At 37.4% G+C, this 17,742-nt stretch overlaps 1 protein-coding gene across 4 annotated transcripts in view; it reads left to right on the plus strand.

The window, feature by feature from the left end:
* LOC132151562 (chromodomain-helicase-DNA-binding protein 6-like) overlaps positions 1–17,742 on the plus strand; it is a 37,547-nt gene that overhangs the window by 12,878 nt on the left and 6,927 nt on the right. For all 4 annotated transcript variants that reach the window (XM_059559750.1, XM_059559749.1, XM_059559751.1 and 1 more), the window contains 27 exons: positions 1,368–1,517; positions 1,601–1,666; positions 2,278–2,336; positions 3,156–3,273; positions 3,492–3,578; positions 3,698–3,832; positions 3,955–4,076; positions 4,791–5,034; positions 5,948–6,124; positions 6,799–6,942; positions 7,265–7,520; positions 7,632–7,842; positions 8,408–8,603; positions 8,927–9,091; positions 9,341–9,520; positions 10,254–10,364; positions 10,630–10,832; positions 11,077–11,276; positions 11,965–12,124; positions 12,366–12,455; positions 12,568–12,671; positions 12,903–13,032; positions 13,121–13,196; positions 13,300–13,348; positions 14,683–14,938; positions 15,333–15,541; positions 15,636–17,486. In XM_059559750.1, coding sequence (XP_059415733.1) covers positions 1,368–1,517; positions 1,601–1,666; positions 2,278–2,336; positions 3,156–3,273; positions 3,492–3,578; positions 3,698–3,832; positions 3,955–4,076; positions 4,791–5,034; positions 5,948–6,124; positions 6,799–6,942; positions 7,265–7,520; positions 7,632–7,842; positions 8,408–8,603; positions 8,927–9,091; positions 9,341–9,520; positions 10,254–10,364; positions 10,630–10,832; positions 11,077–11,276; positions 11,965–12,124; positions 12,366–12,455; positions 12,568–12,671; positions 12,903–13,032; positions 13,121–13,196; positions 13,300–13,348; positions 14,683–14,938; positions 15,333–15,541; positions 15,636–17,486 — 5,749 coding nt within the window. The remainder of the gene's footprint in view (positions 1–1,367; positions 1,518–1,600; positions 1,667–2,277; positions 2,337–3,155; positions 3,274–3,491; positions 3,579–3,697; positions 3,833–3,954; positions 4,077–4,790; positions 5,035–5,947; positions 6,125–6,798; positions 6,943–7,264; positions 7,521–7,631; positions 7,843–8,407; positions 8,604–8,926; positions 9,092–9,340; positions 9,521–10,253; positions 10,365–10,629; positions 10,833–11,076; positions 11,277–11,964; positions 12,125–12,365; positions 12,456–12,567; positions 12,672–12,902; positions 13,033–13,120; positions 13,197–13,299; positions 13,349–14,682; positions 14,939–15,332; positions 15,542–15,635; positions 17,487–17,742) is intronic.

Genomic DNA, 17,742 nt, shown 5'->3' on the forward strand with positions numbered 1-17,742 from the left:
TGCAATATTTTGTATGCGGAACATAGGTACATTTTCATGTTTCCAAACGAACATATTAAGTGGCGGAAGTCTCCGCATTCATCGCAAATCCTGCCCTGCAGCTGATTCTAAGGCCGGTGACACACTGGCTGCATGACGTGAGCATGGCGTTTCTGCTGCGTGTCAGTTGCGTGATGGCTGCTTCGCGTTTTCTGTGTCTTTACACACCAGAATCATGCCTGACGCAGCGCTGGCGTGCTGCTGCTACTGTAGGTGACATGGAGGGAGGCCGCCGACAGACCAGGATCTTGTCTTCACAACAACAATATCTATACTTCATGTTGAGCATAAATATAAAGCCTACTGATAAAGGACACCGTCAACAGTATTGACGGCAAAATAGACTATGTTTGACAGGTACAATATGCCAGTGTGTCACTGGCCTAAGGTTTTCAAAAGGCATCACGAGAGTGTAACCATCACTAGAACTAGGAAAAAAACGATTGTAATTAAAACGCAGCTCCCGTCGGCATTTAAACAGACCTTTGCTCTTAATTCCGATCAGTCCAACACAATAACGAAATCTGAGCAGGTCTAAAAACTGAAACTGTTTATGCTGCACTTTACACTTTGGAAAAGTTATATATTTTTTTAATATGAGCAGGCCTACAAGCTGGGATTGGTTATGCTGCACTGTAATCATAGTTATTTATTTATATTTTTCATTATATTTTATTATATGATATTGGTTTGAGACTGAAAGTATTTTATTTAGTGGAGAACTTTGTAGCAGCATTTTATTTCTTATTTATTTCTTATATTTCTTTATTTTATATATATATTTTATTAAAAAGTATTTAAAAAAAGTGTAAACAAATTGTTAAAAAAAAGTTTATAGTGATAAACAACCTGCAGTTTAATGTTTGCATTTCTTTCCCTTACTGTACCGAAAATGAACCGAACCGTGATTTTAAAACCGAGGTACGTACCGAACCGTGATTTTTGCGTACCGTTACACCCCTATCGTCAGTGAAGCCGGTTCTCTAATCAGCGGTAAATTCCATCAGGTGTGTGATTTCACATAGAGCAGCTGTCACTACACTGAGCCGTTGTTAACTGAGAAGATGCACAAATATGTCACGTTATGTTGTGTTATGATTATGTTAACATTAAATAGGGTTAAATTAGTGTGATTTTAAAATTCTAAGAATCAATGTTTTATAAATATATAGTTACAGTATTTTTCACAAACACATTTTCCCAAAATTCAATTAATTGGGAATGGATTTTTGTTGTTAATTTATTTAAATGTTTTTGGTAATTGTTTTCTTTAAAATTTTACAATAATGTGTTAATATATTTCTCTCTCTCTCTCTGTGTGTGTGCAGAAGAGGCGATCAGGGCGTCAAGTGAAGCGACGGAAGTATAACGAAGATCTTGATTTCAAGGTCGTGGATGATGACGGGGAGACCATCGCCGTGTTGGGCCCGGGTCGAATTGCTGCCATGTCTTCCTCCACCCTCGCCTGGCAGGCTGAGGTAACAGGGACAACATCTGCCATCATGCCACACCACAGCCCTGCCCTACACACTAGAATAATTCCCACCTTCTTTCTTCCCAGGAACCCCCTGAAGATGAGGCTAATATCATTGAGAAAATACTCTCAGTGCGAACGATCAAGAAAGAGGTAACGGGGTCAGATTGCGTTACACTTATAAATGATGGATTACTGCATTCAGGTCTGCAATCATTTTTCAAGTTAAATAAAATTAAGCAGCAATATTTATTATATGTGACCCTGGACCACAAAACCAGTCTTAAGTCGCTGGGGTATATTTTTAGCAATAGCCACAAAAACATTGTATGGGTCAAAATTATTATTTTTTTTTTATGCCAAAAAACATTAGGATATTAAGTAAAGATCATGTTCCATGAAGATATTTTGTAAATTTCCTACTATAAATATATCAAAACGTAATTTTTGATTAGTAATATGCATGGCTAAGAATTAATTTGGACAAATTAAAAAAATGTTTTGCACTTTCAGATTTCAGATTTTCAATAGTTGTATCTTGTCCAAATATTGTTCTATCCTAATAAACCATACATCAATGGAAAGCTTATATAAATATTCAGCTTTCGGATGATGTATAAATCTGAATTCTGAAATTCAGTTTTGTGGTCCAGGGTCACATATGGCCTTGATTTACACCACGATACAAAAAGTCCAGAAAGCTGAATACACTTTACACTGGGGTGCAAGAAACATCTGCCTAAAAGTAAATCTTTTTCATGTAGACATCCCTTGATGAACCACCAGAAGAGATGGAGGAGTTTTACGTCAAGTACAGAAATTTGTAAGTGTACTCATGCAACTCAAACTGCTGTTGCCTTTTTGTGCTCTCAAACTCTCAAACACTAATCTTGTCAAACTGTCAGACCAAACAAGTAACTTACATTTATTGTGCAATGCATACCTCAAAATCATTTATGCATTAAATTATCCTTCTGCTAGAGTGGTAATACACCCTGCCTCATGGAATAATTTGCTGAATCAACAATGGTTTGATTTACAGCAAGATCTTCTGCTGGTTTAAATCTGGAAATTACAGTATTGCAAATAGGAACAATTTACTGGGTCACATTTAACCTCAAAAACAAAAGGGATAAAAAAATATTGCTTAAAGACTTTGAGAAATTTGCCTCGTGGGATCATAAAAAAAAAAAAAAATCATGATAATAAAGCATATTTCCTCCAAAAATACTTTTTTGTATTATTTTTTTTTGTAGGTTTACTGTGATGTGTATGTACTTTACATATGTTATTAATAGTATTATAATTTAAATATAAAACATAAAAATTGTATTACAGTAGTGGGAGGGTAGTGTGCTAAACTTTTGTGTCAGAAATACCTCCATACATAAAATGTATGGACCTAATTGTCCTAAAAAGCTTCATTTTCTTTTTTGGAGAATATAATAAATATTTTGTTCTTTTGATTTTGAGTTGAAATCGGACTTTGATAAGATTAGTATGGATGGATAAACAAGACATATTGTAAACAAAATATAGTTTTAAATTAAACGCATGCATGCTAGCTAAAAGGTAAAGCACACTGTGTTGTTATTGCACATTGTAAGCTATGAGAGTTTTTTTTTTTTTTTCTCGTTGCCAGCTCCTATCTGCACTGTAAATGGGCGACCTTGGAGGAACTGGAGAAGGACCCACGCATTAGCCAAAAAATCAAGCGCTTCAGAAACAAGCAAGCGCAAATGAAGCACATTTTCAGAGAGGTGCGTCTGCCAAAATATGCTGCTTTTTATTTGTGGTTCATTTAAAGTTATAAGCAGGAAAATGCAGCAGACACACGAGGATGTAAAAACTAAGATGCATGTGGAAAACTCTTTTCTTTTCAAGTACCTCACCTTTAAATCAATGCTGTTGTCATTGACTTTCTACATATGTGTTATTTGCCTAAAGCTGCTTAAGATGAAGTTGTGTTTCTCCTCAGCTGGATGAAGACCTGTTTAATCCAGATTATATTGAAGTTGATCGGGTTTTAGAGATCGCTATCACCACAGATACAGAAACAGGAGAGGTGAGGCGCTCTTCAAACTCTCTTGAAAAACAAAGCTTTTATATATATATATATATATATATATATATGTACTAGTGGTGCCAAGTCTTTTGATGTTTGGCTTGTCTGCATGTTAACAGGAAGTTATACACTACCTGGTGAAATGGTGCTCTTTGTCATATGAGGAGAGCACTTGGGAGCTTCAGGAAGATGTTGACCCTGTAAAAATCAGAGAGTTTGAAGAACTGAAGGAAATTCCAGAAATCAAGCATGTGGTAAGTCCTTGAATGCAAAAGATTGCATGGTTCAGCTGCAGGTTTTCACGTACAGTCCAAAACATTTGTAGCATCTATCTCAGACTTGGAGAAGAGGTGGCACTTCTCTTATCTTAACACAGGAAAGGCCTCTGCCTGAACAGTGGCAAAAGCTGGAGAAGACCAGAGAGTACAGGAATGGGAACCAGCTGCGAGAATACCAGTTAGAGGGGATGAACTGGCTCCTTTTCAACTGGTACAACAGGTGAAACAAACTTTTAATATCAGCACTTGTAGAGCCTACGAATTATCATGATCCTATTTTAAGGTATAAGGTAAATATTTAAGATAAAAACCAAGGTTAATATTAATAAATAAAATGACAAGGTTTTTTTTTTTTTTTACACTTGACATTTTGTAAAATAAAAAGTGCTAGGACTTCATGTAAATAATGATTAATCTATTTGTTTTATTGATTAATTCAGGTCACATTTAATATCCTGAAAGGACTCTTATTTTAGTGTGATCTAATAAAAAAATAAAATTGATAATGTTTAAACTGTTCACTTCACACTAATGAATGATTTTGTCTGACACAATATAATGTCTGAATTGTCTTTAATCTTGTAGGATTTTTGTCTGTTAATTTGAATAAATTACAAAACTTGAAATACACTATTATAAAAAAAACTAATATTAATAAATGTATAGCATATTATAACATATAATATATCATAATGTAATTAACTTTATAATAATTAACAGCTCTAGCTAAAAGCAAATGCAATTATAATGAACTTAAACTTTTTTAATTAATTCCATAATGTTATCCAATAAAAAGCCTGATAACTATCTAAGAAAATAATATGTTTAGTGATAACAATCACAGTTTCATACAGCAAAAAGATGCCCAGAACTGCATCAAATCTAAGATTGTTAATTAACTCCTCCACACCGGAACATGTTTCTATTGATGTAGGAAGAACTGTATTCTGGCTGATGAGATGGGGCTGGGGAAGACCATCCAGTCCATCACGTTTCTCTATGAGATTTACCTCATGGGTCTGAGAGGACCCTTCCTCATCATCGCTCCACTCTCCACCATCACCAACTGGGAGAGAGAGTTCCACACATGGACTGAAATGAACGCCATCGTCTATCACGGCAGCCAGATCAGTCGACAGATGATCCAGCAGTATGAGATGTACCACCGAGATGAACAGGTGGGGCAAACTGAGCCATTCTTTTATACTTTTATTGCTATTTGTTTGTGTCTGTGTATTATGTGCTGACAATTTGTTGTATAGTCATTAAACCCGTCACAAGTCTTAATATTTACATTTATTCATTTAGCTGACGCTTTTATCCAAAGCGACTTACAATTGCTATATATGTCAGAGGTCGCACGCCTCTGGAGCAACTAGGGGTTAAGTGTCTTGCTCAGGGACACATTGGTGTCTCACAGTGGATTCGAACCTGGGTCTCTCACACCAAAGGCATTTGTCTTATCCACTGCGCCAACACCACATAATATTACTTTTTGAGAACAACTTTTTGTTGTTAATTTACAAGACATTTATAATGTTACAAATAATTTCTGTTTCAAATAAATACAGTTCTTTTGAACTATGCATCCAAAAATCCTACAAAAAAAAATCAGTTTCCACTAAAATATTATAGAATTGTTTCAACATTGATAATAATACGAAATGTTTGCTGAGCAGTGAATCAGCATATTAGAATGATTTCTGAAGGACACTGAAGACTTGAGTAATTTGATCACAGGAATAAGTTACATTTAAAAAATAGAAAATAGTTATTTTAAATTGCAAAAATATTTAACAATATTACTGGTTTTACAGTATTTTTTATTAAATAAATGCAGCATCAGTGACTACAAGAAACATTAAAAAGTCTTACTGACCCCAAACCTTTAAACAGTAGTGTGTGGCAAATTTTACCCCACATAATAAATATCTAGCATATGAATATCATTTTGGTGGTGTTTTAACCCAAACTGTGGTTAATATCTAACCTTGCTTTACACCTATTTTACTACAGTGAGGGGGTGTGGTAGGCACAACTTTATCATTTTTATTACAGTGTGTACAATCAGTCTTTCTCTTGCTCCTTCAGGGAAACATTGTGTCTGGCCAGTTTAAGTTTCATGGCATCATCACTACATTTGAAATGATAATGGCTGACTGCCCAGAGCTGAAGAAGATCAATTGGCGCTGTGTGGTGATCGACGAGGCCCATCGGCTAAAAAACCGCAACTGTAAACTTCTGGAGGGACTCAAGCTCATGAACCTGGTAATTTTTTTTTGCTCATTTTTAGATCATGAAACATACACAGCTGTTTTTGTCATGGGATATAAGCGTCATGTGTCATTTATAATATCGACTGCTCTACAAATGATTCAAAGAGTTCAGGTCTAAATGCAGAAAAGGAGAAGTGAAGCCATCTGTGAGCTAAACTTCAGTGCTATCTCTTATGTACACATCTGCCTAGTTCTGCTTCACTGCATTTACATGAGCACAGAGCGAGTGATCTCATCTCTCTCACATTACATATTACTGCAGCCATGGCCAGTTTGTGCAAACTGAACTACATTTGACACAGTGCCATTTTATCCAACAAAATCTTTTGCAGCTTATTAGGTTTTCACAGATGCATTTTGATATACAGTGGTTTAAAAAGTATTTGGATGCTTTAGCCACTTTGCAGTAGTGAATGACATCCAGAAAGTATATACTTAGTAAATGGTGTTTTCACTGTATTTAAATTTGTAAATAAATGCCGTGTTTTTATATTTTATATCTAATGCATTTATTTTTAAGTGAGACTTCAGTGTCCGAATACTTTTTTTGGTCCACAGTATACAAATGTGCCCTTATGTTGGAGTCCAGATGGGTGACAATATGTTCAGAGTCCAGCTGAAAATGTACATACATATATAATGTTTCTATGCGTCTTCTCTCTTAAGGAACATAAAGTCCTTCTCACAGGAACCCCTTTGCAGAACTCTGTTGAGGAACTCTTCAGTCTGCTTAACTTTCTCGAACCCTCACAGTTCCCTTCTGAGAGCACTTTCCTGGAGGAGTTTGGAGACCTGAAGACAGAAGAGCAGGTGAGAGCTTGATAGGAAGCTTGTTATCTTCCCTTATTGACTAGATAAACATCTACACACCTTCACCTCCAATTGTCTGCTCCACCTAGATTATAGTAGGCAACGTCCTTAGTAAAATGTTGTGGTTAATGCCAATAAACTTGTGTTAATCCCAGAACTTATTTTAGGCATTTAACCAAAAACCTTTGAATTTGGAAAGATGGAAGTGGAAAATGCTCACTTGTTTCCAGGTTTTAGGACTCAATATTAAGCCATATGGCCTGATTATTATTGAATGATTATGTGGCCAGCTTTAACCTGAGAAACTTCAACATATCCACAGGTAAAGAAACTGCAAGCCATTCTGAAGCCCATGATGCTGAGGAGACTGAAGGATGACGTGGAGAAAAATCTGGCTCCTAAACAGGAGACAATCATTGAAGTGGAGCTCACTAATATTCAGAAGAAATACTACCGCGCCATTCTGGAGAAAAACTTTGCCTTCCTTGCCAAAGGAGCAAACCAGCACAACATGCCCAACCTCATCAACACAATGATGGAGCTTCGCAAGTGCTGCAATCACCCGTACCTCATTACAGGTGAAATCTGGTGTTCAGATCGAGTGTGAATATGAAATATCTTGGAAGCAGTTCAGTAGTCACACCTCTAATTTGTAGCGCTGACATAATCTCCCATGTTCCTTCTGTCAGGTGCTGAAGAAAAGATCCTTGAGAGCTTTAAGAAAACCTACAGTTCTGATGCTGCAGATTTTCAGCTGCAGGCTATGATCCAGGCTGCTGGTAAACTAGTGCTTATTGACAAGTTGCTGCCCAAACTGCTGGCCGGAGGACATAAAGTGCTGGTGTTTTCCCAGATGGTCCGGTGCCTGGATATACTGGAGGACTACCTCATTCAGAGGCGGTGAGACAGTTGCTTATTATTCAGTGCCATTAGTCATACTTCTATAAAAAAAAATATTCCGCTGTTTTTGAAACTGTAAGTGAATGAGGAAATAGACTTCGACTTTACTTCACTTGTTGCTTTTTTTCAGGGATCCCATTAATAAATAATTATTTTTATGCAGCAAGGATGCAATAAATTGATCAAAATTGACCATAAAGACATTGTTACAAAAGATTTCTAAAGCAGTTTTCAGCATTGATTAAAAAAATGTTTCTTGAGCAGCTTTGGCAACTTAGGAGTCAATTAAATTTTTTTACATTAGAAAATCATTATTTTAGATGTAATAATATTTCACAATATTCTTTTTTCTTTTACTGTATTGCTGATAAAATAAATGCATCCTTGGTGAGCATAACTCTTTTTTCAGAAACATCATCCCGACCCCAAACTTTTTTGTTTATTCATCAAAATATTTCTGTAAATAATGATATGAGAGCTATGGTAGAGAAAGAGTGGGATTGGTAGTTTTCATGCATAAAAAGTATAGATATGAAAAGGAATTGTCTTTGTATAACACTTGTAGGTATACGTACGAGCGTATTGATGGGAGAGTTCGAGGGAATCTCCGGCAGGCTGCCATCGATCGCTTTAGTAAGGTAGACTCTGACCGCTTCGTGTTCCTCCTCTGTACACGAGCAGGAGGTCTGGGCATCAACCTCACCGCCGCTGACACCTGTATTATATTTGACTCAGACTGGAACCCGCAGAACGACTTGCAGGTTAAGACATAGATCTTTTTTGTACAGTATCAGTGACTCTCTCCTCCAGTAGCAATTTCTATTCTTTCTATCTATCTATCTATCTATCTATCTATCTATCTATCTATCTATCTATCTATCTATCTATCTATCTATATATATATATATATATATATATATGTGTGTGTATATATATATATTATATATACACACACACACACACACACACACACATATATATATATATATATATATATATATATATATATATATATATATGCACACATGCTTTTCAAATATCCATTAATATTAAATTTGTTGTGAACGTGCTTTGAATTCCACAGGCTCAAGCTCGCTGCCACCGGATCGGTCAAAGCAAAGCAGTGAAAGTATATCGCCTTATTACACGAAACTCATATGAGAGGGAGATGTTTGACAAGGCCAGTCTGAAACTAGGATTGGACAAGGCTGTTCTGCAGGACATCAACCGCAAGGGCAGTCTTAATGGGGTGAGGGATCCACAACTTTTAACTTTATCTTCTATTGATGAATTGAGAAAATGTATCTGCCTAAAGTGGAATAGCATATCTAAAACTTGTTGGTCTTAGTTCATAGTTCTTAGTTCATAAGGCATAGTTCACCCCAAAAGATGAACTCTGTCATTGTTTACTCGCCTACATGCCAATCCAAACCTGTGGAGCACAAAAAAAAAAAAGATCAGGACAGTATTCTCTATTTACTTTGAATTCCTCTTTCAGGTTCAGCAGCTCTCTAAGTTGGAGGTGGAAGATCTTCTCAGGAAGGGAGCGTACGGTGCACTTATGGATGAGGAAGATGAGGGCTCTAAATTTTGCGAAGAGGATATTGATCAGATCCTGCAGCGACGCACACAGACCATCACAATCCAGTCTGAGGGGAAGGGATCAACTTTTGCCAAGGTAGACATCTCGACATACACCACCCCCTAATGTTTAGGACCTATAAGATTTTTTAAAAATGTTTTTGAAAGTTGTCTCTGAGGCTTACCAATGCGGCATGTATTCGATCAAAAATACAGTAAAAACTGTAATATTGTGTAATATTACTACAATTTAAAAGTACTGTTTTCTATTTGAATGTTTTCTGAAATGTAATTTATTCCTGTGAAGCAAAGCTGAGTTTCCAGTCTTCAGCGGCGCATGATCCTTCAGAAATCATTCGAACATGCTGATTTGCTGCTCATGAAACATTTCTTGTTATTACCAATGTTGAAAACAGTTGTGCTGCTTCATTTTTTGTGGAAACCGTGATACATTTGACCAGGATTCTTTAATGAATAAGAAGTTATAATCGTTAATCATCACCTTTGATCAAAGTAATACATCCTTGCAAAATAAAAGTATTAAATTCTTTCAAAAACAATTTTTACTGACATCAAACCTTTGTGTCCACTTGAGATTTGCACACAAAAAAAAACAATTGCCAGTGTTTTTTTGTTTGTTTGTTTGTTTTTTCTTGGTATCTCTGTTCATATTTTTGTGTTCAATGCTGTTGGTCATAAATATGGCAGATGAGTAGAAAAGTCATGTGAATGAAAAAGCTAAATAAGCATTATATCAGTATAACACAAGCTTTTATGTGTGATCTCTATCTTGATAGTGTTCATAATCCTTTATTATTTACCAATTCCAGGCTAGCTTTGTGTCTTCAGGGAACCGTACAGACATCTCTCTGGATGATCCAAACTTCTGGCAGAAGTGGGCCAAGATTGCTGAACTGGAAATTGACTCTAAGGCAGAAAAGGTAAAAATCTTATGCTTAAGTTTAAAAGCCAAAGCTTTGCTTATATGAGCTTCCTGTGACTCGGGTAGTGTAATGCAAGAGAATCAACTCCTAGACTGGAGACAGACTAGAGTTTATTTGAATATCAGCAGAGTCAAAGCAGATGGGTTGCTTTTAATGTGTGATTTTGAATGTGCGTGTTTTAGTCAGTTTGCATATTCGTGACATTTTAAGGAGTAAAATATTGAGAAGGCAGCACTTTCTGACTAATGTCTGTGTCTTCCAGGAGAGTCTGGTGATAGACACTCCTCGCGTGAGGAAGCAGACGCGTCACTATAACTCGTTTGAGGATGATGAACTAATGGAGTTCTCTGAACTGGACAGTGACTCTGAAGAACGACCCTGTCGCACTAGACGTCTCAGCGATCGCAACAGACGCTACCTCCGAGCGGAGTGCTTCAGAGTGGAGAAAAACCTTCTCATTTTCGGGTCAGTGCTTAATTTGCTTTTGGCTGCCCACTCATTCCTTCTGGGTCACCTTCTGTCGCCCTACAACAGGCTTGTTAATAAAGTGACTGTTTTTGAACAAGACAAAAACTAAAGGAATTCATCTAAGACCGTTTTCTGTCATTGCATATGCAGCTCAATCTGAATGTATAAACATTGGAGCCATAAATTAGACCATATGCAGGTAATACATCTCAGATGGATGAAATGTTTTCTGTGTGTACAGGTGGGGTCGCTGGAAGGATATTCTCAATCATGGGCGTTTTAAATGGCACCTGTCGGAGCGAGACATGGAGGTGCTGTGCAGGGCACTTCTGGTGTACTGTGTTCGCCATTATAAGGGAGATGACAAAATTAAGAGCTTCATTTGGGATCTGATCACACCTACTAAAGACGGACACAATCAAGCACTACAAAACCACTCAGGTTATAAAAAATGTTTTTCACAACCTCAGTTCTTTTTTTTTTTTTTATCAATTCATTCATTCATTCTTTTTGAGATGAGGTTATTCAGGATCTGTTGTCATTGAAGTAATTTGGTAAATGAGTCAATTAATAAGTATCCGTGCTCCATGCTTATGCAGGTTTTTTTAAAATAGGTTTTTGATTGCATTTTCAAATAAAAAAAATAAAATAGAAATTTTAAACAAATTTAATTATTTTATTGATTACTATATACTCAGTTTTTTTTTTCTAATATCAAAAGATAAATTTGATAGTTTAGTTAATAATTAAATTGATCATCGGTTTAATCCTGTTTAAATTTTTAGAGTCAGCATTTAATGTTCAATTTACCAATCATTATTCATAACAGTTAATAATTTTTATCTCCATATAAATATATTAAAAATATACTCAATATTCTTTCTTAAACTTTAAATATCTTGCATCAAATTGCTTTCACTGTTCGAATGAACTGCAAAATCCTTTACGCTGAAATTGATTGACAATTTATTTAAACAATGATTAATTACTATTAATTGAAGATCGTTTAATCATTGACGTCCCTATTTCTTATTTATTTGTCTATTTAAATAGAATTCAATGACTGTTCTTCACATAATTGTTGCAAAATGACTAGAAATATGTCATAAAATGCATTTTACCTGTCCAGGTCTGTCTGCTCCTGTCCCTCGGGGTCGTAAAGGCAAGAAGCTGAAGAACCAGTTGAGTCCACCTGAGCTGAAGAATGCAGACTGGCTGGTCCACTGTAACCCAGAGGTTGTGCTTCAGGATGACAGCTACAAGAAACACCTCAAACAACACTGCAACAAGTAAGACTCGTGGATATTGTGTAACATGAGTTACATTTTAAAATGTAGAAAAAGTACATCATATTACATAAATAGGAAGTACTTTAATCAGGGGGCATAGTTATATTTTTCATGTTTTCTGTCAAAGTCATGAAATTATATTTGTCATTATTTAATTTTCATATAGTGATGTATGTGTTGTGATAACATCATGATTACAGGGTTTTAAATGTGTGATCATCATGTATCTTTTCATAAACAGGGTGCTACTGAGGGTGCGGATGCTGTACTATCTGAAGGTCGAAGTGCTGGGGGAGGCTGCGAATCAGGCCCTTGAAGGAATCCCAGCCAGGTACTAGATGGCACACAGTCTCTCTTAAAGCATGCATACCTCATTAATTCCATATTAAACTGTTGTCATTGTAGAGTGGCTTAATATGCACGCATCTGTGTGTTTTCTGCAGTAAACTGGAAGTAACCCTGCCTGATATTGACTACATTGAGATCCCTACAATATGGTGGGATGCTGAAGCGGATAAATCGCTGCTTATTGGAGTTCACAAACATGGTGAGACATCAAAGAATGGGTGCAACCGTTACACCCAGTTTTATGATGCTTATGCAGTGTAGCAAGGTAAATCTGTGCAGGCACAAATACATAAATCTACTTTTTACCGGAGATGTGATACATTTGAATGCAATTACAGTATCTTTTTATATGATTTAGATGGTCACATGGTTCATTTTGACTTGCTCTTTCTTCACCATGTGCATTAACTACTCTTTGTGTCCCATGCAGGGTATGAGCGGTATAACGCCATGCGTGCAGACCCTGCTTTGTGTTTCCTGGAGCGAGTGGGTATGCCTGATGTCACTGCATTGACGGTAGAGCAAAGTGGAGCAGAAACTGCTTTAGATGCACCTGATAGGTAATATGCTTTTAAATGAGTAGCAGAGATATAACGGTTGTCGTGCCTCTTGGTGCTTACAACCATAAACATGCTTCCTCTTTTGCAGTATCAGCAAGAGTGATGAAATCAAAGATGAGAACGACATTAAGTCTGAGGAATTAGAAGAGAAAGTAGAGATCAAGGTAATAATAAGAAGTCAAAGGAATGTGATGTCGGATTAATTTTGCTAAGTGTGTTAACCAAATGCTCAGACTGTTCATTTAAGTAAAGTTTTCTTTTACAAAGGAGGAACCCATTTCAGAGGAAACAGGGAAAAATGATAATACAATAACAGGTATTGAAAACTTTATTTTCTATTTACTCATTTGCCAGTACTGTTGAAACGGAACCATTAATTGTTTGTAAATACTGTTAAGGAGATGGTCACAATAGATTTTAATCATGCAAAGTTATTTGAGATGATGTCATGCTTGTTTTTAATAAATTCTAAATCATATTTAATAATAAAATGTAAAAAATATACTGTCTAGTCCAGTTTCCTTTGACATTAAAAATTAGGCTTTGTTGTAAAAAAAAAAAAAAAAAAAACATTTGTTGGGTGCCAAATTAACTTTTTTCATACCTGCCAACAGTGTGGGGGTAACGCATTACAAGTAATGCGAGTTACGTAATCAGATTACTTTTTTCAAGTAACTAGTAAAATAAAGCATTACTTTTACATTTACAAGAAAATATCTGAGTTTTTCAAAGAAGTAATGCCAATTACTTTGTTTTCCCATTTATTTACTGACAAGTCTCCTGCCCCCATATTGGGAGAAATCAGAAGTACAGAGGCGTTGTGTGCGCTGTGTGAACATGATGTTATTGTAGTTCTAGACTAAATGTGAATGTGCATTAATTCATCCCACCGCAAAAAACTGATTTAGTATTCATCAAAATGAATTAAAACAGCGAAATGCAAACTCAGAATATGATGCAAACCTGCAATAATTAAATGTTAAATAACACAAATGGATCTAATCCCATTTTATTAACTATGTCTTTGCTGCTGAGCTTTGACGATCCAGTTCAACCATACTAAGCAAAAATGACTTTAGATAAACTAACAATTGTGCTTCATTGTTTTTTTTTTTATTACTGAAGAGTGTTGAACCTTCTCCTGTGTTCTACAGTACAGACGCAAATGTACTTTTCCTTCAGCCTGAGGTTTATTCATTACACTTTTTGGTGTGAAAGGGCTTTTACATTTGCTATAAATAGAACTTCTTATGTTAAAAACAGTCAACTCCTGCTGATAATTAAAAAGTAATGCGAAAGTAATTTAAAGCATTACTTTCCATAAAAAGTAATAAAGTAACGTAATTAATTATTTTTTGGGAGAGTAACGCAATATTGTAAAGCATTACTTTTAAAAGTAACTTTCCCCAACACTGCCTGCCAATGCTGGATAAATTGAGAAAATTTTCCAGCCATCTGTATTTTTATGCTATAAATATGGTTACACAGTGCAGAGTTTATAAACTTGAACTTTATATGTAGGTGAAAAAAAATCTATTTGTCATTTTGCTCTCTGTTGCATTGGCATCCTTATAAATGTGACACAAATCCAAAGGTGACCACCCCTTTATATGAACTTTAGGTTGAGTCTAAAGTAGCATTTTTTTGAAGGGGGATTTATAGGATCTCTCGCAGCAGACCTTGTTGCAGAAGTGATGGAGCAGGGACGGATACAGTGGCCAGCAGGCTCGGCTCTTACAGCACGTCTCCGGCGCCTCATTACTGCCTATCAGCGTTATACACGCCGTGAGCCGCTTCGTCATGATTTCCTCTTACACGAGGGAATTGCACCTGTGGCTTGGCAAATAGGAGAGTTTAGGCACTGCACTACTGAACCTGATCCACTCTTTTTGGAGTGGCAACGAAGGTGAGTGATGTTATAGTGGTTTTATTGTTCACAGTAGTAAACCAGCTCCTTTGGGTAAAATTTTAATACTCTCGCTGCCTTCAAGTCGTGTTGAAATAATCATAAACACTAAGCATTATGAGGATGAAGAACATCAAAAAGTGAACAAAACAGAGCAGCATGATAAAAAAAAAAGACAAAAGCAACGGCTAAAAACTAAATGGAATTATTGACTAGCATAAAATCCCTGAGGATTGTATAAACATTGAAACACTGCAGGTCATGATGAACAGTGGAAGAATGGTATTTTGATTCTGCATTGGCTAAGAGATTAATAATGTGTGCTGAAAATCAGTTAATTCAATTTTTGAGGGAATTTTTTTTTTTTGAGGAAAATGTATCTCCTTTGACACAGGTGGACACGTCGAGAGCAGGCTGACTTCTATCGCACAGTGTCGTCGTTTGGAGTAGTGTATGACCCAGAGAAGAAGACCTTCGACTGGAGTCAGTTCCGTGCCCTTGCTCGATTAGAGAGAAAGACGGACGAAAGCTTGGAGAGATATTTCCACAGCTTTGTTTCAATGTGTCGAACTGCATGTAGACTGCCGCCCAGAAAAGATGAAGGTAAAATGGATATTTGAGTTGATAGTTTGGTGAAGCTAATAATAATAGAAGCTAAATCTGTCATAATTTTTACACAACTTCTTGTCTCATGTAGGTAATGTGGATATATCACTGTTTGTGGAGCCCATTACAGAAGAGCGAGCTGCCCGAACATTATATCGTATCGAGCTTTTGAGAAAAGTCCGTGAGCAAGTATTGCGCCACCTACTCCTGGAGGCACGACTGCAGCTTTGTCGCCCTAGTCTGTACTTGCCTGTCTGGTGGGAGTGTGGCAAACATGACCGTGATCTTCTCATTGGGGTTGCTAAGCATGGCTTGAGTCGAACAGACTTCTACATCCTCAATGACCCCCAATTATCCTTCCTGGAGGCCCACCGGAACTATGTTCATAAAGAAAACCACAGATATCCTGTCCCAGGCTTGCCCCACCACCATTGCTGCTTGTATGATGCCAACCTTGGGCATTGTCAGTCCCCACAACCTCCAGAGTATCACCCCACACCTTCACACCACACACCAACACAACTCATCAATACTCTTGGGCATCGCCAGCCCACAGAAGTGGTGGCATCAGAGTCTGGGAATTCCCTAGAAATAGGTGCAGGAAACAGGGAAGGATTTTTGGATTGCCCTCCATTGGATGACTCTCTGGAGTTGGGGTCTTTACAACATGAAGGCTTGACATCAGACACACTACATATCAAGTCTGGTAAAGAGGCCTTCAATGGATTCCCGTTCAATTCTGCAACTGGTGGGCAGAATATGCTAAATTCATATGGGGTCCAAGGGGAGCTAAATGGGTCTCAAGGAGACATGGCAGACTCAATACCTGGGAAACTTCGCAGTGATGTTCTGGTGGGAGAGCAAGGGTCTTCGGAGGAGACTGGCTTAATGGCTCCTTCTGTCGAACTAGATGAACTTCAAGCTACATGGGAAAGCTCGGACCATGCTGAAGCCTCTGACATGTTCAACGAGACTGATCCCATCTTGGGAGCGCAAACTTTGGAACCCAGCTTTCTCGATGCTCCTCAACCAGAAGATGGACGTGAGGGTGATGAAACGCTTACCGACTGTTTGAGCATGCCTAGTTCGGACTCGCAAAGCAACCCTGTTGAACCACTGGCACCGAGCTTCATGTTGTTCAAAGACCTTAATGTTGGAGAGACTTCTGTGGATCAGACAGATCTATCAGCCAGTCTTCCAGAATATGTTTCACCACCACCTCTTGGACTCCCGGATGTGAGTCTTGACCAGACAGATCCCATTAGTGAGGAGCAAGAGGATAGGCTTAGTGATTCCAACATCACACATGGTGTTCCCAGTCCAGAAGAAGGAGCTGAAAGCTTAGGGTTTCAAGATCTTTCCCCAGACAGCCCAATGACAATGGATACTCAAGATGAGATTCCTTCAATAGCATCTCCAAGAGAAAATTGTCTCGAGGAATCCCAGAAAAGGGACTACAAGGTGCCATTTGAAGATTCCAATGGGGATTTTAAAGATCCTTGTGAAGTGGCCTTGAATGAACCTTACAAAAAGCCTCTAACAGAGCCACAAAAAGTGCCTTTAGAGGAGTCTTACGATTTGACTTGTGACGAGACCCTGCAGGAACCTTGTGATGGGTTTCAGCAAGACACAGCAGAACAGCAGTTGGTGGAAGAACCCTGCAAAGAACCACCAGAGCTAATAGAAGAGTGCAATATAACTAACACTAATCTCCCAACAGATTACCCTATTCCACCTTCACTCCGGTCATCCCCTACTACCTTACCTGACACCTCTGAATCCCTGAGCCTTGAAGGAGTCCCAAAACAAGAGCTCCTCATGGATCCAGTGGTGTCAGATGTGAAGCCTGAGCCAGATAGCACTACACAGACCCCTCACCTTGAGCAGACTGAGGTTTTGGAAGTAAAGGAAAAGATAAATGATGAAGGTGCAAAGACACCAGGTACCGTGACTGTAGACTTTACCTTTCTACATTTTGTCTTTTGTTTCTGATTCCGTTTGTTGTATGTAGTAGTTCCAGGTCTATTGAGTTTATTAATATTTAACCACATTCTTTACAAAACTAGTAATGGCAGCCGAAGCGGTTCACTCTTCTGGAGAAAAACAGTTTAAATCTGTCTGAGATGGTTTGCTGGCAAAGTTGGTGTTTAGTTTGTTTGGAAAGCTGTTTTCCAAGCCTGACCTTTTGATAAGTGTCC

Source organism: Carassius carassius, chromosome 10 (genome assembly GCF_963082965.1).
Source record: "Carassius carassius chromosome 10, fCarCar2.1, whole genome shotgun sequence".
Classification (NCBI taxonomy): domain Eukaryota; kingdom Metazoa; phylum Chordata; class Actinopteri; order Cypriniformes; family Cyprinidae; genus Carassius; species Carassius carassius.